Consider the following 16,203-nt stretch of genomic DNA (forward strand, 5'->3'; position numbering starts at 1 on the left):
TAAAGAAATACATTTTTATGGCATATGAAATGGTTGGGATAGCATGATAGGAAGAGTCATATCTTCTCATGTCAGAATAGAGTTTTGGTACACTTTGTCTCCATTACAGAATGAACTGAGTGAGGAATATACATTGGAAATAATTGTAAGTAGCTTTTTGACCATCTTCTCTCTTTTCCATGTGAAATATCTTTCTTGCATGCAACCATACTTTTTAAAAATTTCTCACTTCCCAAACATCCCAGTGGGATGGGTTGAGTTGTAAAAGAAGGGCTTTAGGACTAAGGATGGCCTAAATCTTTTTGGGATTTTGTTCTCCCCCCCCCCAAAAAATGTTCTGAATCTAAGTTGATATTCCTCCCCCCCGCCACACAAAATCCTCTTGTAGCTGCTATAAGAATATACCGTATATATTGCAGATTTGTGTGAAAAGGGGTTACTGAAATCCGCTTTAATTATTTTATATATATATATATTCACATTTCAACTTACTTGGAGGAGGAACAGGCACAAGAAGTAGAAGGGGGGTTACATGAAGCAGAATTAAAAAACAACATTCCATCATAAAGGTGTAGAACTAATGTGAATCTAAATTCAGGAAAGAAATCTGGATATTTAAGGCAATGTGCACAAAAGAGTGTTATCTCCCAAGTGCCATGTCTGGCTTCTCTTTTTTAAGCAATCTTCTATCTGTTCATGATTAGATGCAACCTTTACTAACTTTAGATTTCTCAATGCATATTTTGAATGTTGAAGAAAATTGAAAAGAGAAAAAGTTAAATAAGCCTCAGCACTTAATTCAAATGTGATTTTTGGATTTTAATTCAAATATGAAGTGTTTGTTTGCCTTGTAGAATGCTTTGAATGGAAAAGACATTGATAAATTAATGGTAAGTAGCACTTTCTTCATCTACCTTTTGGGTGAATGATATTTTTCTCTGCTGTTCTAATGCAACCACTATATTATTCACCTGTCTTAAAATCACACAAAAGTAGTCCTTGATTTAGGACCACAATGGAGCTGCCCATCCTGGGTGTAAATTGTGACAGTCTTAATTGGGGTCACACACACGACTGACCCAATTTTATGTCCTTTTTTATGGCGGTCATTAAAACTATTTTGCTTAAGGGGGTCCCTGGGATGCTATAAATGACTACACCTGTGAGCTGATTCCTGATTTCCTGACATACAAGCACAGGGACACAGGGCGATGGTGGCATTGGAATTTTTGAACTGAGTCCTAAATATCTCCAGGGCACAGCCATAACTTCAAATGGGGGCAATCAAAGATTGTAGTGATGGCATAGTTGGAGAAATCATGTGTCGTATCTTTCCAAAATAAAAGTAATACCTTTTGTTTCTTTTACAGAACATAGGTAAAGGTGAAGTTAAAAAATCTGAGATAATAGTAAGTAGATTTTTCTCATGTGTCATGATTTTTTGTGTGTAATATTCTTCTTGCATGCCATAGAATATACCTTTTATTATTCATATCTCCTAGAATGACATCTTCTTTTACCATCTTCAGAGACTTTGGAGCAGAAACTAAGAGCAGGCAGGGCCAAATATTTCATGTGAAGCAGCTTCAAATAACTATTATAAAAAACACTGACTCTTTAACTGGAGTGATGGATCCCCTGGGTTCTGAATAGCAAAGGGAGAAGCATATATTTTGGAATTGTCCCCAGGGGACATTTTGAGGATGGGGAGTGTTTCCCCACAGTTTTTCTTTTACTAACTTGTGGTTCTTCTCTTTGCAAAATGGTAGATTGTCGGCTCAAATGCTCTTTCTGTCAGCTACAATTTTGCTAGTGAGATGCCTTTCCTCATTTTGCTTCCCAGGATTAATTTTATCAGAATTTGCTCTGGAAACCAGCTTCATTTTGTTCTCCATGAAAAAGAATAATGGATTTTTGGATAGGTTCTAAGATAGGTTCTAATTTCCTTGACATAGCTTGCCTTGAATGATTGATGTGGCTTTACGTACCCTTCTCTGGTGTTGTGAGGCCATTCACATCAATATCCTCTGTGGCCTTCAAGGGCTCACCAATTTATTTTAGTGGTCTGTAGTGGCCCAGACAAGGCCCACAGGTATCGTACACTGGAACAACTTCAGTTGTTAATGGATTAATGAATAATGGATTTTTGGATAGGTTCTAAGATTTTGCTAATATATATTATGGTATTTTCCCTGCAATCCCAACAATTTCCTTGACTTAGCTTGCCTTGAAGGGTTGATGTGGCTTTCCGTACCCTTCTCTGGTGTTGTGAGGCCATTCACATCAATATCCTCTGTGGCCTTCAAGGGCTCACCAATTTATTTTAGTGGTCTGTAGTGGCCCAGACAAGGCCCACAGGTATCGTACACTGGAACAACTTCTAAAGGAATCCATAATGGTTTTCTTCTTCCACCTTATAGTCAATCGGAAAGAAGATAATACCTATTATCAAGAAAGTTAAGGATGATAAAGGTGTGTCTATACTGATGGTAAGTTGTCTAATTTCTTCTATGTTTTCAATGTTATACATCTGAGATAGGTCCATAGTAGTCCTCTGGAGACTGCTGGAGACCCCTACCCTACCCCCTCGTCCCCTCCGAAGGATTTACAGACATTTCAGGAACAATTCCAACAGGAAACTAAAAACTCTTGGTTATATTTGAAGGAGGGTAATATTATCACTATCGTCAAGACCAGGCTTGAGAGATTCTGGCTTCATAGGCCTTTCCTGAGGGAAAAAGTCAAGAAACTCCATCAATAGTTGTACTTTTCCTGAAGGTGTCTGTTTGGCTTTAATCACTCTATGTTATGATAAGAAATGCATGTTTCTTATCTGAGTAATGAAATTATAATTATAAAAATATGATACGTATATCTAATATTGAAATAGGCAATGACAGCACGGAGAGAGAAGTCATGTGTTTTTAGATCAAGGATGTCAACGTTTATTTCATTGAGGGCCACATCAGAGTTTTGTTTGATCTCAGTGGGTCGGGTGGGCATGGCCAGTTCGATGTCACTTGTGTCAGGGGTGCCTGTGCCAGCCCGAGGGCTTTGCCAGCAAAAATACGCAGCTCTCCGCTCTGTTTTCGCTGGCAGAGGGTTGCATGAGGCCGTTGCCAGAGGTGGGGGTCTGCCCTGATCAGACAAACTGGCAGTGGTGGTGGTGGAAGGCTCTGCCCACCCGCCCGGATGCTTCTGCGCAGCACATGAGCGAACCGGTAGTAAAATAAATTGCAAACCCACTACTGGCTGTTGCAGCCGAAAATGGAACTCAGGGGAGCAGGTGCAGCCCTTCTGACCTATGTTTTCACTGGTAGAGGCACCGTGGGCCAGTCCTTCGCCGTTTCCAGGGTGGCCCTGTGAGCTGGATCTGGCCTGTGGGCCTTGGAGTTGACACCGCTGTTTTATATTATTGGATTATTGGAAAGGAGCCATTTCCTTGGATCACAGCAGATGTTAAATGCTGCATCTCTCTGTTGATATTGCCTATTTCTCTTGATTGGGATGGCTTCATCTACTCTGCTCAAACAATCCCATTGACATTAATACCCTCTGTAGTTCTCACCGACCCACTCTTGATTTGAACCAAGAGCAGTGGCACACAAATCCTCACAGGTTTCACAGCCACATCGTAATTATAACGGTATGCTTTTGTTCCATTTTAGAGACTATTTACTGATGATGAAGATGAAAAAACTGTAAGTAGCTTCTGTTTATTTATTGTCCTTGCTTTCTTTCATATTCTTCTTTGATCTGAACAAGCACAATTTTATCTTTATTCTGCCTAAAGCAAAAGCATCCCAGAACATTATCACAACAGGAAGAGCCAAAATATTCGTCCAAAGCAGTGGTGTCCCAGAACTGCCATGCCCCCGAACCAGTTCCCCGGTCCCCGCTGCCACTGTCATTTTCTTTTTGTGTTCTGCGCATACGCAGAACAATTTTAAATGAACTGCGTGAAGCGTGCGGACAAGTGAACTGGCAGTAAAGCCGTCCAGATCCCACCCCTGGTCCAAAGGCATCTATAACACAGGATGTCTGTTCTTTCCCCTTCTTGTAAAAGCAGAACTGGTCCGGGGCTGCAATTCTGGTTCTTCCTGCACACCTTCCTTCCCCTGCTATGTTGTGGGGATTTATCCTCAGCAGAGGCCGAAGCCACTTGGAAAGGCTGATAACAAGGCACATGTTGCGGTTGGCTGATTCAAAAGTCAGTGTTGTGCTTTGCAGTAAAGTCATTGGCTGAGTTCATCATTTTCTGTCTTCCAGGATCTCCCTTACCATCAGCTTGTCCCTGGCGGACTCCATCCTGGGATGTCTGTATATATGCAAGGCACAGTGCCCAGACACAGGAACAGGTAAGGTTTCTTTGGGGGCTCACAGAAGGGCAAGAGCGGTCACTCGGGCCCTTGTGACCTCTAGGCTGGAATACTGCAACGTGCTCTACATGGGGCTGCCCTTGAAGAGCATCCGGCGACTTCAGCTAGTCCAGAATGCGGCCGCGCGAGTGATTGTGGGCGCACCGCGGTTCGCCCACATAACACCTATCCTCTGCGAGCTGCGCTGGCTACCTGTTGATCTCCGGGTGCGCTTCAAGGTGCTACTTACCACCCATAAAGCCCTCCATGGTAGTGGATCTGGGTACTTGAGAGACCGCCTCCTGCCAATTACCTCCCTACGACCTATTAGATCACACAGATTAAGCCTCCTCCGAGTTCCATCTGCCAGTCAGTGTCGACTGGCAACTACACGGAGGAGAGCCTTTTCAGTAGTAGCTCCGACCCTTTGGGACGATCTCCCCATGGAGATTCGCACCCTCACCACCGTCCAGACCTTCCGCACAGCCCTTAAGACCTGGCTATCCCGTCAGGCCTGGGGATAAAGATAATCTGTCCCCACCCGAATGATGAATGAATGTTGTGTTCTATTTTTACTTACGTATTGTCTCATGTCTTGTCTTGTATTCCCCTCCCCACAAATTGTAAGCCCCCCTGAGTCCCCTCAGGGAAAAGGGCGGCCTATAAATAATAAACAAACAAAAAAAAAGAGCTACCTAACTGAAAATAATAGCCATAGGTTTATTATGTCGAGACTAGATTATATTATCCAGTTGCATGCCAAGATTAAATCCTTTCTTATTTTTTTTATAGTTCCTCCTCCTGCTTTTTCTAACTCCAAGTAAGCCACAATAGCTAGGAACTTGATTCTTCTCTTAAGCAAACAAGACAGTCTCCTAGAAATACTAGCTTCAAGACAAAGGAGAGGAGGTGGGGGAGAACTTTACTCTTTCCTGCACCTCCCATTTAATTTTCTGCTTGTCTTTTCCTCTCTCCCTCTCTCTTCCAGAACCTGGGTGAATTTCCAGCTGGACTTTGCCTGTGGCCACCATAAGGAGGCTGATGTTCCCCTCCACCTCACGCCTCACATCAATGCAGAGACGTTTGGGCTCAACACATTTCAGGCTGGCAGGTGGGGAAAGGAAGAGAAACATATGAATTTCTTCCAAAAAGGCGATCAAATCGAGGTCATCTTGATTGTCCGTGATTTCGGATACGAGGTTGGTACCCGTGACTGAGGCTCCTTTAGGGCTTCAGGTGCCTCTTTGGTTGTCTCGTCCCCCCTCCCCCCGAATTCACCCTTTGCCTGGAATGAGCCACAAATGTACTTAATACCGACTTCCCCAACTTCATATCTTCCATGTAGGGTTCAAGTGATGTACAAATGTTCTCGTTTAGTAACAACTGAGTAATTGATGACGTTGTTAAGTGAAACCATGTCTGTGTTTCTGATCAAACTTTAGCTTTTTTTGGCTTGCAGTCCTGTGAAGGCTGTAAATGTAAGCATTGGTTGCAAAGTTACAATTTCATCAGTGTCCTAACTGCAAAGAGTCACTTAATGAGGAGGACCTGTAACTGAAGGGAAAAGCTTTTGATCTGGAGGGGAAAATGGGTATTCAAGAGCCTAGGTGGCGCAGTGGTAAGGGTGCAGTACTGCGGGTTACTTCGGCTGACTGCCGCTGACTGCAATTTGGCAGTTCAAATCCCACCAGGCTCAAGGTTGACTCAGCCCTTCATCCTTTTGAGGTGGGTAAAATGAGGATCCTGATTGCTGGGGGCAATAATGCAGACTCTTTAAACAACTTAGAGTGGGCTGTAAAGCATTGTAAAGTGGTATATAAGTTTACTGCTCTTGCTATCGTTGAAATAAAGGCCTCTCCCTTTTTACATGTACATATTTTGATCTTTTTGACCCCCTCTAGGGGCTCCCTTGCTTAGTTTTGGGGTGGGATGTGTTTCTGGGCAGAATAAACAGGGGTTTTTCCCCCCCAAAGGAAATGGATGATCCGAACTGAGAGTTGATCCTTTTGGCTTTGTCCTCTGACAGGTCCTGATGAACAGGAAGAGCATATGCAACTATCACCACAGGATCCCCCCACAAAACGTCCAGGTCATTAGGATTGATGGAGACCTGGAACTGCAATTTGTGTCCGTAATGGGAGGAGCAATGATGGTAAGTATTTGTATTGAGATGTCAGCACCTCCTGATCTTTGATCTCTCTTTGGGGATCTCCCTTTGGGGATTGATTCCCCAAGCTATCACTTTCTCTTTGTCCTCTCCAGTCATTCTTCTCATACACCTTTTTCTTCATCCCTACAAATCATGGCCCTTTTGGGTCTGCAGTTGTGTTGGCTTATGACTCTGCATGCTAGCAAAAAAATCCATCCTGGAGTGATGCTAGGACCAGCATCTGAACAGGGAGGAAATTTATCCCAGGCCAAGATCCTGTTTTACCCTTGTAGATGAATATAAAGAAGTGTTTCTCAACTTAACAATGTTAAGATGCGTGGCGTCAACTCCCAGAATGGCTTAACAGATGCCCACACATTCTTATTAACAAACGCAAGGACCAAGAATTATGTGATGGCTGAACATGGCAGCCTATGTCTTCAGTCACAAGGGAAGCTGTGGTGTGGCGCAGTGGTTAGAATGCAATATTGCAGGCTGACTCTGCCCACTGTTAGGAGTTCAATCCTGAGTGGCTCAAGGTTGACTCAGCCTTCCATCCTTCCGAGGTCAGAACATTGTCTGATCTGTTATTAGAATTCCTATCATCCTGTATATGATCTGGGCTGGTAAAAAACCTGAGAGCCAACATGTTGGAAGCATGAGATTAGCCTGGGTGGGAAGGTGTCCCTGGGAGTGGCTCATGGGACTTCCCTACCTTGTCCAGGAGATGCTGAGGTCTCAATACAGTCGGTGAATAGTTTGGCCTCTACCTGTCCCCCATAGAGCTAAAGCAGAACCGGTCCGTAGCTGCGGTTCTGGTGTTTCCTCCAGCCTTCCTCCCCTGCCGCGTTGGGGGAATTAATCCTTACAGAGGCCCTCCCAGGAGGTCTCTGGTTGACTCAGAACCTCATGGAAAGGCTGATACAAGGCACAGGTTGCAGTTGGCTGGTTTGAAAGTCAAAATGTGAAGTTTGACGTGTGCTCGTGCTGTTTTAGCCATTATTGCTTCTCAACTTGCCAATCATCAAGGGGTGGCGGGGAGGGGAAAATTGGAACGTCAGTGCCAGACAATAACAAGAAACCATCTTATGGGAAGCAAGGTCATTTCAACAGGTGTTTGATAGAGCCATGGACATCTTCTCACAACAATACTTCTGCACCTAATTGGACAATATGGACTGCATTAATGGGGGGGGGGGAGGGGAAGTTCTATACTTTATCTATACGGGAGTTAGTGGAGTTAGTTAGAGCTGGTTTTGCTCTCATGCTGTGCTGAAATGATGTACTCAATAAAGTTTTGCATTAAGAGATTGGATCAATTCAACTATGCTGGCTTGATTGGGTTTCGCAGTCAGAACCTTGACACAAAGTTCTGTTTTGCAATAGTTATTGGTTTTGATCATCATCTTATGTCTTCCAGACTACACCTTACAGTCATCCTGTCTCTGATGGACTCCATCCTGGAATGTCTGTATATGTTCAAGGCAAAGTGCCCAGAAGGGGCCACAAGTAATGTTACTTTGGGGGGTTCACAGGAAGGGCAAGATTACTCGAAACAATAGTAATAAGATTAACATGTTGTTAAGGGAAGGCTAAATAATTCTATGCCAAGATTAAAGTCTTCCTTAATTCTTTGGAGAGTTCTACTTCCTGCTTCTTCTAAGTACAACTAAGCATGATGGCTAGGAACTTGATTCTTCTCTTCAAGCAGAAACCCAGCATCCTATAGATTCTAGTTTCAGGGCAAAGGAGAAAGGGGGAATGAGACCTCTACTCTGAGATTCCTGCCCCTCCCATTTAAAATCCTTCTTCCCTTTTCCTCTCTTCTTTCCAGTTTCAGGATAGACTTTGCCATTGGTAAATTTGAGGAGGGCGACATTCTCCTCCACTTCAACCCTCGTATTAATCAAGGGATAGTTGTGCTCAACTCATATGAATCTCGCAGCTGGCGAAAAGAAGATAGATATACGAAACCCTTACAGAAGGGTGAGAATTTTGAGATCATCTTCATTGTCAATGAGGCCGAATACCAGGTTGGTACGAGGCTCCTTTGGGACTGCATTTGGGACCTGTTCATTCCTCCCCTCCTAAATTAACTATTTGTCTAGAATGAAGCACAAATGAATTTAATACTGACTTTCTCTTTCCACAAGTCTTTTTTATTTCCATTTCATTCTATACAATCACATGTTTACTGTGCAACCGAGGCATATAACATTGGGTAATAAACACAGCCCTCACTTTTATAGAAAATGCCCCCTACAATACAAACCCAATATACCGCCTTAGCCCACCATACACCCTCTTTCATCCCCCTCCAACTTTCATTCTTCCTTCTCTCATACCCCTCTACACTTACTTCCCCTCCCCCTCTATGTAACCCTAACCCTATCACTCCCTCTCTTAATCCATTCCCTCCCTTCCTTCTCCTCTTCCTCTCTCTCACCCTCTCTACTCTCCTTCTTCTTTCACTCAGCTCCTCCCTTCGGTATACTTCTATTACCTTCCAATATATTCAGTTTGTTCTGTTTTGACACTAACATTAAAAAACCACAGTATACAAGTGCAATCATGCTTTAAAATTTAACACATATTATATTTCCCCCCTCCCCCCTCCCCCTAGATCCCCACCTCCCTTCCCTCCCCCTGACTTCCCAGAGCCCATACATACATGGGCTCTGGGAATACTGACTTTCTCAACGTCTAGATAAAGTTTAAGTGATATGCAAGCAGTCCTTGTTTAGCGATAATACGGCCAGCAACTTAGCCATCAATGGGGTCAAAAACATGACTGTTTTTGAATGGACTTCAGCTTTTCTTTGCTTTGCAATCCTGTGAGGGTTGTAAATGCCAGGACTAGTTGCGAAGTTACTACTTCAACAGTGTCTTAACTGCTAACAGTCACTAAATGAGGGCATCCTGCTACAGAATGGAAAACCTTTTAGTCCATGGGGAAAAAAATAGATATCAGTGGAATGAAGGACTCTCCCTTTTCGCATGCATTCATTTTAACCCTTGTGATCCCTTCTATGACTTTGCTTAATCTGCTCAGCTTTAGGGTGGGATGTGTTCCTGGCAAGACTAAGCAGGTTTTTCCAGCAAAGAAAATGGAGGCTCCCAATTGAGGCTTGATCCTTTCAACTTTACCCTCTGACAGGTTCTGCTGAACGGAAGCCCCCTCTGCAAGTTCGAGCACAGAATCTCACCCCAATTTGTAAAGTTCGTTAACTTTCATGGACACCTGACCCTTCAATCTCTGACCATAGTGAGAGAACAAATAGTGGGGAACATGGTAAGTATTTGAGATCAACCCTTGATTACTTTTTGGGAATAAATACTGAGTAGGTTCAATCCCCAAGCTGTCACTTTCTCTTTCTCCCCTCCAATCATTCTTCTCGTACATTTTTCTTAACCGTTAAGAATTGCAGTCCCTTTTGGTCCTCAGTTGTCTTGGCTTACAACTCTACAAGCAAGCAAAAATAAAATAAAAGTCCTACAGCGAGAGTAGGACCAGCAACTGCACAGGGAGGAGTTTTACACCAGGCCCTTGTCCTGCTCTCCCCTTTGCAACTGTCCATAAAGCAGTTTCTCAGCCTGGCAATTTTAAGATGTGGGACCTCGACTCCCGGAATGGCTTATGAAATCCCCCTACATCCTTATTAACAAACCCCATCAGCCAAGAAGTGTGCAATGGCTGAACAATGAGCCGAGGTGGCGCAGTGGTTAGAGTGCAGTATTGCAGGCCACTTTAGCTGACTGTGATCTGCAGTTCAGCGGTTCAAATCTCACCGGCTCAAGGTCGACTCAGCCTTCCATCCTTCCGAGGTGGGTGAAATGAGGACCCGGTCTGTGGGGGCAAGTTGCTGACTCAATTTGCTAAAAAAATTGTAAACTGCTTAGAGAGGGCTGAAAGCCCTATGAAGCGGTATATAAGTCTAATAAGTCTAATAAAAAAAAACCACACAGTTTTTAATATCTTCTTTGTATTTCTCTCCCATCAGCTGTTGACAGGCTCTGCAGTCTACTACCCAGTAAGTATCAAAAGACTTGCTAATTCAGCCTGTCTCACCTGCTTAATGTTTGGTTTGGTTCACCAAGACTATAAAATCACACAGAAAGTGTGTGTGTGGTTGGGGGGAGGGAGCAACAGTGAGTGGGATATCTAAGGGAACATTAGCTTCTTTATGGTTAAGAAGGGGGGTTAATATTAGCCCATTTGCCCCATGTTACAATCTGCACAATGAAACCAGCTCTTAGAGCCAAGGTTTATGATTTGATCTATAAATTTAGTCCGTTGTGAAGTCATAACCCAGGGGCTTTCACAGGTTTGATAAATAAAACTGAGCAGCCACGCCAACCCCACCACAACCCCATCTATTTGTGTGTGTGTGTGTGTTTTCATTGCACATTGCTTGGGTGGGTCTGTCCACACTGCCATCTTGACTGTTTGGCCACAGCCTGCGGACAGCCTACTGAGCAAACGAAAGGTTGAACCCAGCTGGTATCTTACTTTTGAGGCCAAAAATTACTTACCGTATATACTCGAGTATAGGCCGACCCGAATATAAGCCGAGGCACCTAATTTTACCACAAAAAACTGGAAAAGTTATTGACTCGAGTATAAGCCTAGGGTGGGAAATGCAGCAGCTACCGGTAAATTTCAAAAATAAAAATAGATACCAATAATGTTTTTGAATATTTATTTCAAAGAAAAACAGTAAACTAGCGGTGTATTCAATGAAATACTTCACTCACCTCATGATGCTGATGTCCCGCTGTGATGATGATGTCCCGTGCAGCCGCGGGAGCGATGTCCCGCCTCCTATGACACACGGCACAGTGATTCCTATCATTGGATCACTGTACCAGAGGAGGTGGGACATCGCTATGTGGCTGCTTGCCATAACAAGGAGGAGGTGGGACATCGTTGCAGAGCGGCAGGAGGGGGAGGAAGGGGAATCGTAAGACAGCCCTGCATTACATTAGAACGTGAGGAGGGGGGATGGTGCGGTGCGCGCTGCGCGTCAAACTGACACAGAGGGAGGGGAAACTCACAGGGGCACTGGGCCATTCACGAGTGTCACCCAGCGGCATGGCCCCGCCCCTTTTTCTCCTCCCTTTCGGGCAAATTTTTCACTGACTCGAGTATAAGCCGAGGCGGCTTTTTTCAGCCCAAAAAGTGGGCTGAAAAACTAGGCTTATACTCGAGTATATACAGTACCTGGTCAAAGGCAGCGACGCTTGTAACCACAAGGAATGCAGGAAAAGAAAAGATCCAATATAAGATCTCACAAGCTGCTTTCTGCCTTGTTGTGGGTCTCCCGCTTGGCAACTCAAGTCCTACTGGACTGCCACTACCTTGACCCCCAGCTAGCGGGGACAAGAGCTGCATGGTTGGACAAGGGGCGCTAAATGTAACCTGGATTCTTGTCTATTTTAGCCAGAGCCCTACACGGGCAACATTCCTGGAGGTCTGGGAACCAGCAGGACCATCACAGTGCGAGGCTTTATTCTGAAGGACGCTAAAAGGTTTCGAATCTCTCACTCATTTTTTTTTTTTTTTGCAGGGCTGATTTGGATTTGGCACAGCAAAATGTCAGCGTTAGGGCCTGTTGCAGATCTTTCCTGGTTGATCTCCTTTCTCTGACTCTCCCATCTCCTCTGCGTATCCGCAGGGTCAGCCCAGAGGACAAGGAGGTTAAGGGGAGTGGAAGCAATATTCCACATGTAGTCTTTGGAACTCACTTCCACAAGAAGAAGCGTGGACAGTTAGCTGTAGGCAGAGTTCCCCGAAAGGGGACGTCTGAAATGTCATGAAAGGATTGTCGAATTGTTTAGGGAACTCTAGCTAAGGAGGTGGCTGTAAAGAATGAGTAGGACCGGAATAGTCCATTAAGCAGGATCAGCTGTTCGTCATTAGAAGACTGGAGCTGAATATGTATTCTTTTTTCATATGTCTCATTTATTGCTCACAAAAAGTGGGTTTGATTGTGGTAGAACGTGAATGCAATGAATGAATACCTAAAATGATAAAACATTCAGCAACAGTCTCCCAATAGATAATATTTACAAAGAGGAAGAAGAGCTGTTTTTTTTTCCTTTTAGTCCTCCCGCATGGAGTGATCTGTCAGACTGCTATTGGATTAAGGGCGGGGGCAATCAGATTTCCTTTTATTTAGTCCAAGATCTAGTCTTCAACGCCTGCTTTCTTTTTCTTTTTCCAAGCTTTGTAATCAATTTAAAGGCTGGCCAGAATATTGCTCTGCACCTTAATTCACGCATGAAACCAAGGAGATATGTGGTGCGCAACACTTATCTGAAAGGCAGCTGGGGAGATGAGGAAAATGATTTGCCTTTTAACCCTTTCCATTTCGGGCAATACTTTGAGGTGAGTTGAGCTATTCCAGCAGGAAGGGGTATCAACAGGGAGGAGGTCACAAAAGTCAAGATGGCAGCCACAGCTATTCAAGTAATGCTATCGCCCTTATTTTACCTGACTTGGGAGGACAGCCCTGGATCCCATCAAAGAGCTTCTTTTAGTTGGCCGACAAGCAGGCAGGCAGTGGGGAGAGGAGAGAAGACCCAGCAGATGCTTTCCAGGAGTGTAAGACTCCATCCCCCATAATTCCCTAGATAGCACTGCTTTTAGGAATTGCAATCTGAACCTCTGGTTGAGAAGAGTGGAATTGCCTCATCAGAAGGGCATTCAGAACAACGTGTCAACGTTTCGACTGATGAACCCAACAAAAGCAAGCACAGCCGAGCGGATACCATCTCTTAATTCAAAACTCTATTGAGTACTTCATTTCAGCAAAGATGAGGGCAAAATCAGATCTAACCATTTCCCACGCAAACCCACATAGTTAAAAGTTTAGATTCTCCTTCCCCCTGTTAGATCAGGTCACATTGTCCAAGGGAGTCTCCTGGTATTGTTGTGAGAAAGTCCTTTGGTTCTGATAAACTCCCGTTGAAGTGTCCTCGGTTCTCACGGATGGCTCCTTGATGTTTGGAGCCTGCAATCCATCTCCCCCTTCCTTCCCCATTGGTTCGTTGGCAAGCTGAGAAGCGATAATAGTTGTAACAGCAAAAGCCCAATTTCGAAGCTTGATGTCATGATTTTAGCTCTCTCCTGGAAAATTGTCCTTGCGTTGCCTTTGGGGTTTTTTGGGAGAGGGAGAAAACAGTGTGGCAGTGGCAATCCCTCTCAATGAATCTCCACCCTTTATGAATTGGGCATGTGTTTTGATTTTGATGTAAACTGTGGATGGTGTGGGCGGCAGGCCCTCCTGTCTGGGGGATCAAAAGTGGTCCAGATATGCTGATTTGCCAGACTAATAACCTTCCTCTCTTCCTAGGTCTCGATCTGCTGTGACAAAGAAAAGTTCAAGGTTTATACCAGCGGCCGTCACCTGTTCAACTTTAACCATCGTTATGCCACTATTCAACGTATCCGCACTCTCGAGATCAAAGGAGATGTGACCATTTCCTATATCAAGTATTAAGCAATGTGGGGGAGACATCAGTAGCAGCACAGATCCTCCCCCTCTTTTCTCTCTCTCTCTGTCTGCCAGTACACTTCGAATTCTGCTGGAAATCTACAAGCTCCAGTAAATAAATCAGTCAATTAATCAATCAATCCGAGAATCAATAACAATATTAATGTTTGAATGTTTGTTTGAATGTTTATTAACATTTGTAGGCCGCCCTTTTCCCTGAGGGGACTCAGGGCGGCTCACATAAAAATCAGGGAGGGGAAATACAAATAATGACGTAGACACATATAATAAAAGTAATAAGCAACATACATTCATCATTCGGGAGGGGCAACTATCCTTGTCCCCAGGCCTGACGGGCTAGCCAGTTCTTAAGGGCTGTGCGGAAGGCCTGGACGGTGGTGAGGGTATGAATCTCCACGGGGAGCTCGTTCCAAAGGGTCGGGGCTACTACTGAGAAGGCCCTCCTCCTTGTAGTTGCCAGCCGGCACTGGCTGGCCGATGGAATTCGGAGGAGGCCCAATCTATGAGATCTAATTGGTCGCAGGGAGGTAATTGGCAGAAGGCGGTCTCTCAAGTACGCAGATCCACTACCATGCAGGGCTTTATGGGTGACTAGTAGCACCTTGAAGCGCATCCGGAGATCGACAGGTAGCCAGCGCAGCTCGCGGAGGATAGGTGTTATGTGGGTGAACCGAGGTGCACCCACAATCACTCGCGCGGCCGCATTAAGCAGCATTAAGCAGCATTTTCAATAAAGCATCTTGATCAAGGAATGGAACATTATTTTTCCAACTTCTGAATTTGATCTGTAGAAGATACAAAACATTTTTTTTCCAGTTATGTGGGAACAACGTTTCTTAAACTTGGCAGATTTAAGATGTGTGGATTTCAATCCCCAGAAATCCCACCCTCCTATTGGGTCCTGATCCATTTTATAGCTTTGTATAATCTACAGATTGCAGGGTCCATGGATTGAGAATAGAACTTTTTCAAAGGGGAAAACAAATTCCCAACTTCCCTAAAGCCTAGGATGCCCATAAATGGATCCGTTAAAGACCAAGTCCACTGTTGTCCACTCTTATTATTTGTATTTTGTCTTTTATGTTCCCCCTTTTTTTCCCCTTTGAATTGTTCGCCGCCCTGAGTCCTCCCGGAGAAGGGCGGCATACAAATAATAAAATACCAATACCAATACCAAGTCTCTCCATTCACACAGCTTGTTTTAACCCTGGTTAGCTTGTGGGAGCTTAGTGTGAACTCAACCCATGTGTAAAATTTTCCATTCATTCTCCAAAATGTGTGAATTCAGTAGTCTATTAAATATGTTGTGTGAAACCAACACAAATAGTTGATCCAATTAAAGGGACTGCTGCTGAATTATCCTTTGCCTCAGAATGAGGCCTTCCAGATCCCCATGGCCCAACTGTACAGCATGTGCTGTCGGAGTGAAAAATTGAGATGACCAGTGGTGCACAATGCTTCTAGTCCTCTTGAGGAGAAAACAGTGTCTTTACTTCTTAGAAAGTCCCAGCAGTTCAAACACTTCTCTAGGCCAGAATTACTGGTCTGGACCTTAAAAATATAGCTTCAAATTCAAAGTTGTACCACTATCTATAAGTTACTTACGTAAGTACCAGCTGTGAGGGAATGCAGTGCTTGCTTGCTTTGAGACACTTAGAAAATAGAATAATAGGGTTGGAAGGGACCTTGGAGGTCTTCTAGTCCAACCACGTGTCCATGGTAGGAGATCCTCTACCATTCTGGACAAATGGCTGTCTAGTCCCTTCTTCTGAATTATATTGCAGTTGGAATATGGGATTGAAAGGGTTGTCTTCCTGATAACAATTATGTGGGTGCTTTGGGCATTGATGGCTTTGGATTTTCTGGAAAGACATAACACAGATAAAAGCAGGTTAAGTGCCATGACTAAAACGTTTGTTGTTAGTTGTGAAGTTGTGTCCGACCCATCACGCCCCCATTGCCCATGTTCCTCCAGGCCTTCCTGTCCTCTAGCATCCTCTGGAGTCCATTGAAGCTCATGCTGACTGCTTCAGTGACTCCATCCAGCCACCTCATTCTCTGTCGTCCCCTTCTTCTTCTGCCCTCCATCGTTCCCAGCATTAGGCTCTTCTACAGGGAGTCCTAAAACTTGTCACCTCCAAAGTTCAGGTAGTGTCGACTTACAGACACAATAAAGCTC

The 16,203-nt window shown here is 44.3% G+C and overlaps 1 protein-coding gene across 1 annotated transcript; it reads left to right on the forward strand.

The window, feature by feature from the left end:
• Nucleotides 1-43: 43 nt before the first annotated feature.
• Nucleotides 44-14,776, forward strand: LOC106552658 (galectin-6). The gene is made up of 16 exons (XM_087727944.1): nt 44-145; nt 855-890; nt 1,371-1,409; nt 2,421-2,489; nt 3,669-3,701; nt 4,270-4,358; nt 5,347-5,557; nt 6,385-6,510; nt 7,928-8,016; nt 8,342-8,540; nt 9,665-9,799; nt 10,509-10,538; nt 11,948-12,036; nt 12,733-12,895; nt 13,863-14,168; nt 14,744-14,776. The coding sequence occupies exons 1-15, from the start codon at nt 44-46 to the stop codon at nt 14,007-14,009; spliced, it is 1,557 nt and encodes a 518-aa protein (XP_087584070.1). The 3' UTR covers nt 14,010-14,168; nt 14,744-14,776.
• Nucleotides 14,777-16,203: the final 1,427 nt, after the last annotated feature.

This window comes from Thamnophis sirtalis, unplaced genomic scaffold (genome assembly GCF_051295495.1).
Source record: "Thamnophis sirtalis isolate CommonGarterSnake01/CBP01778 unplaced genomic scaffold, rThaSir2_p1.2 scaffold_13, whole genome shotgun sequence".
Classification (NCBI taxonomy): domain Eukaryota; kingdom Metazoa; phylum Chordata; class Lepidosauria; order Squamata; family Natricidae; genus Thamnophis; species Thamnophis sirtalis.

Bases quoted from the DNA above. Each gene is read 5' to 3' on its own strand.
- LOC106552658 (XM_087727944.1), top strand. From the start codon at position 44: ATGATAGGAAGAGTCATATCTTCTCATGTCAGAATAGAGTTTTGGTAC. The intron at 2,490-3,668 runs GTAAGTTGTCTA...GTTCCATTTTAG, and splicing joins AAGGTGTGTCTATACTGATG to AGACTATTTACTGATGATGA. The intron at 3,702-4,269 runs GTAAGTAGCTTC...TCTGTCTTCCAG, and splicing joins ATGATGAAGATGAAAAAACT to GATCTCCCTTACCATCAGCT.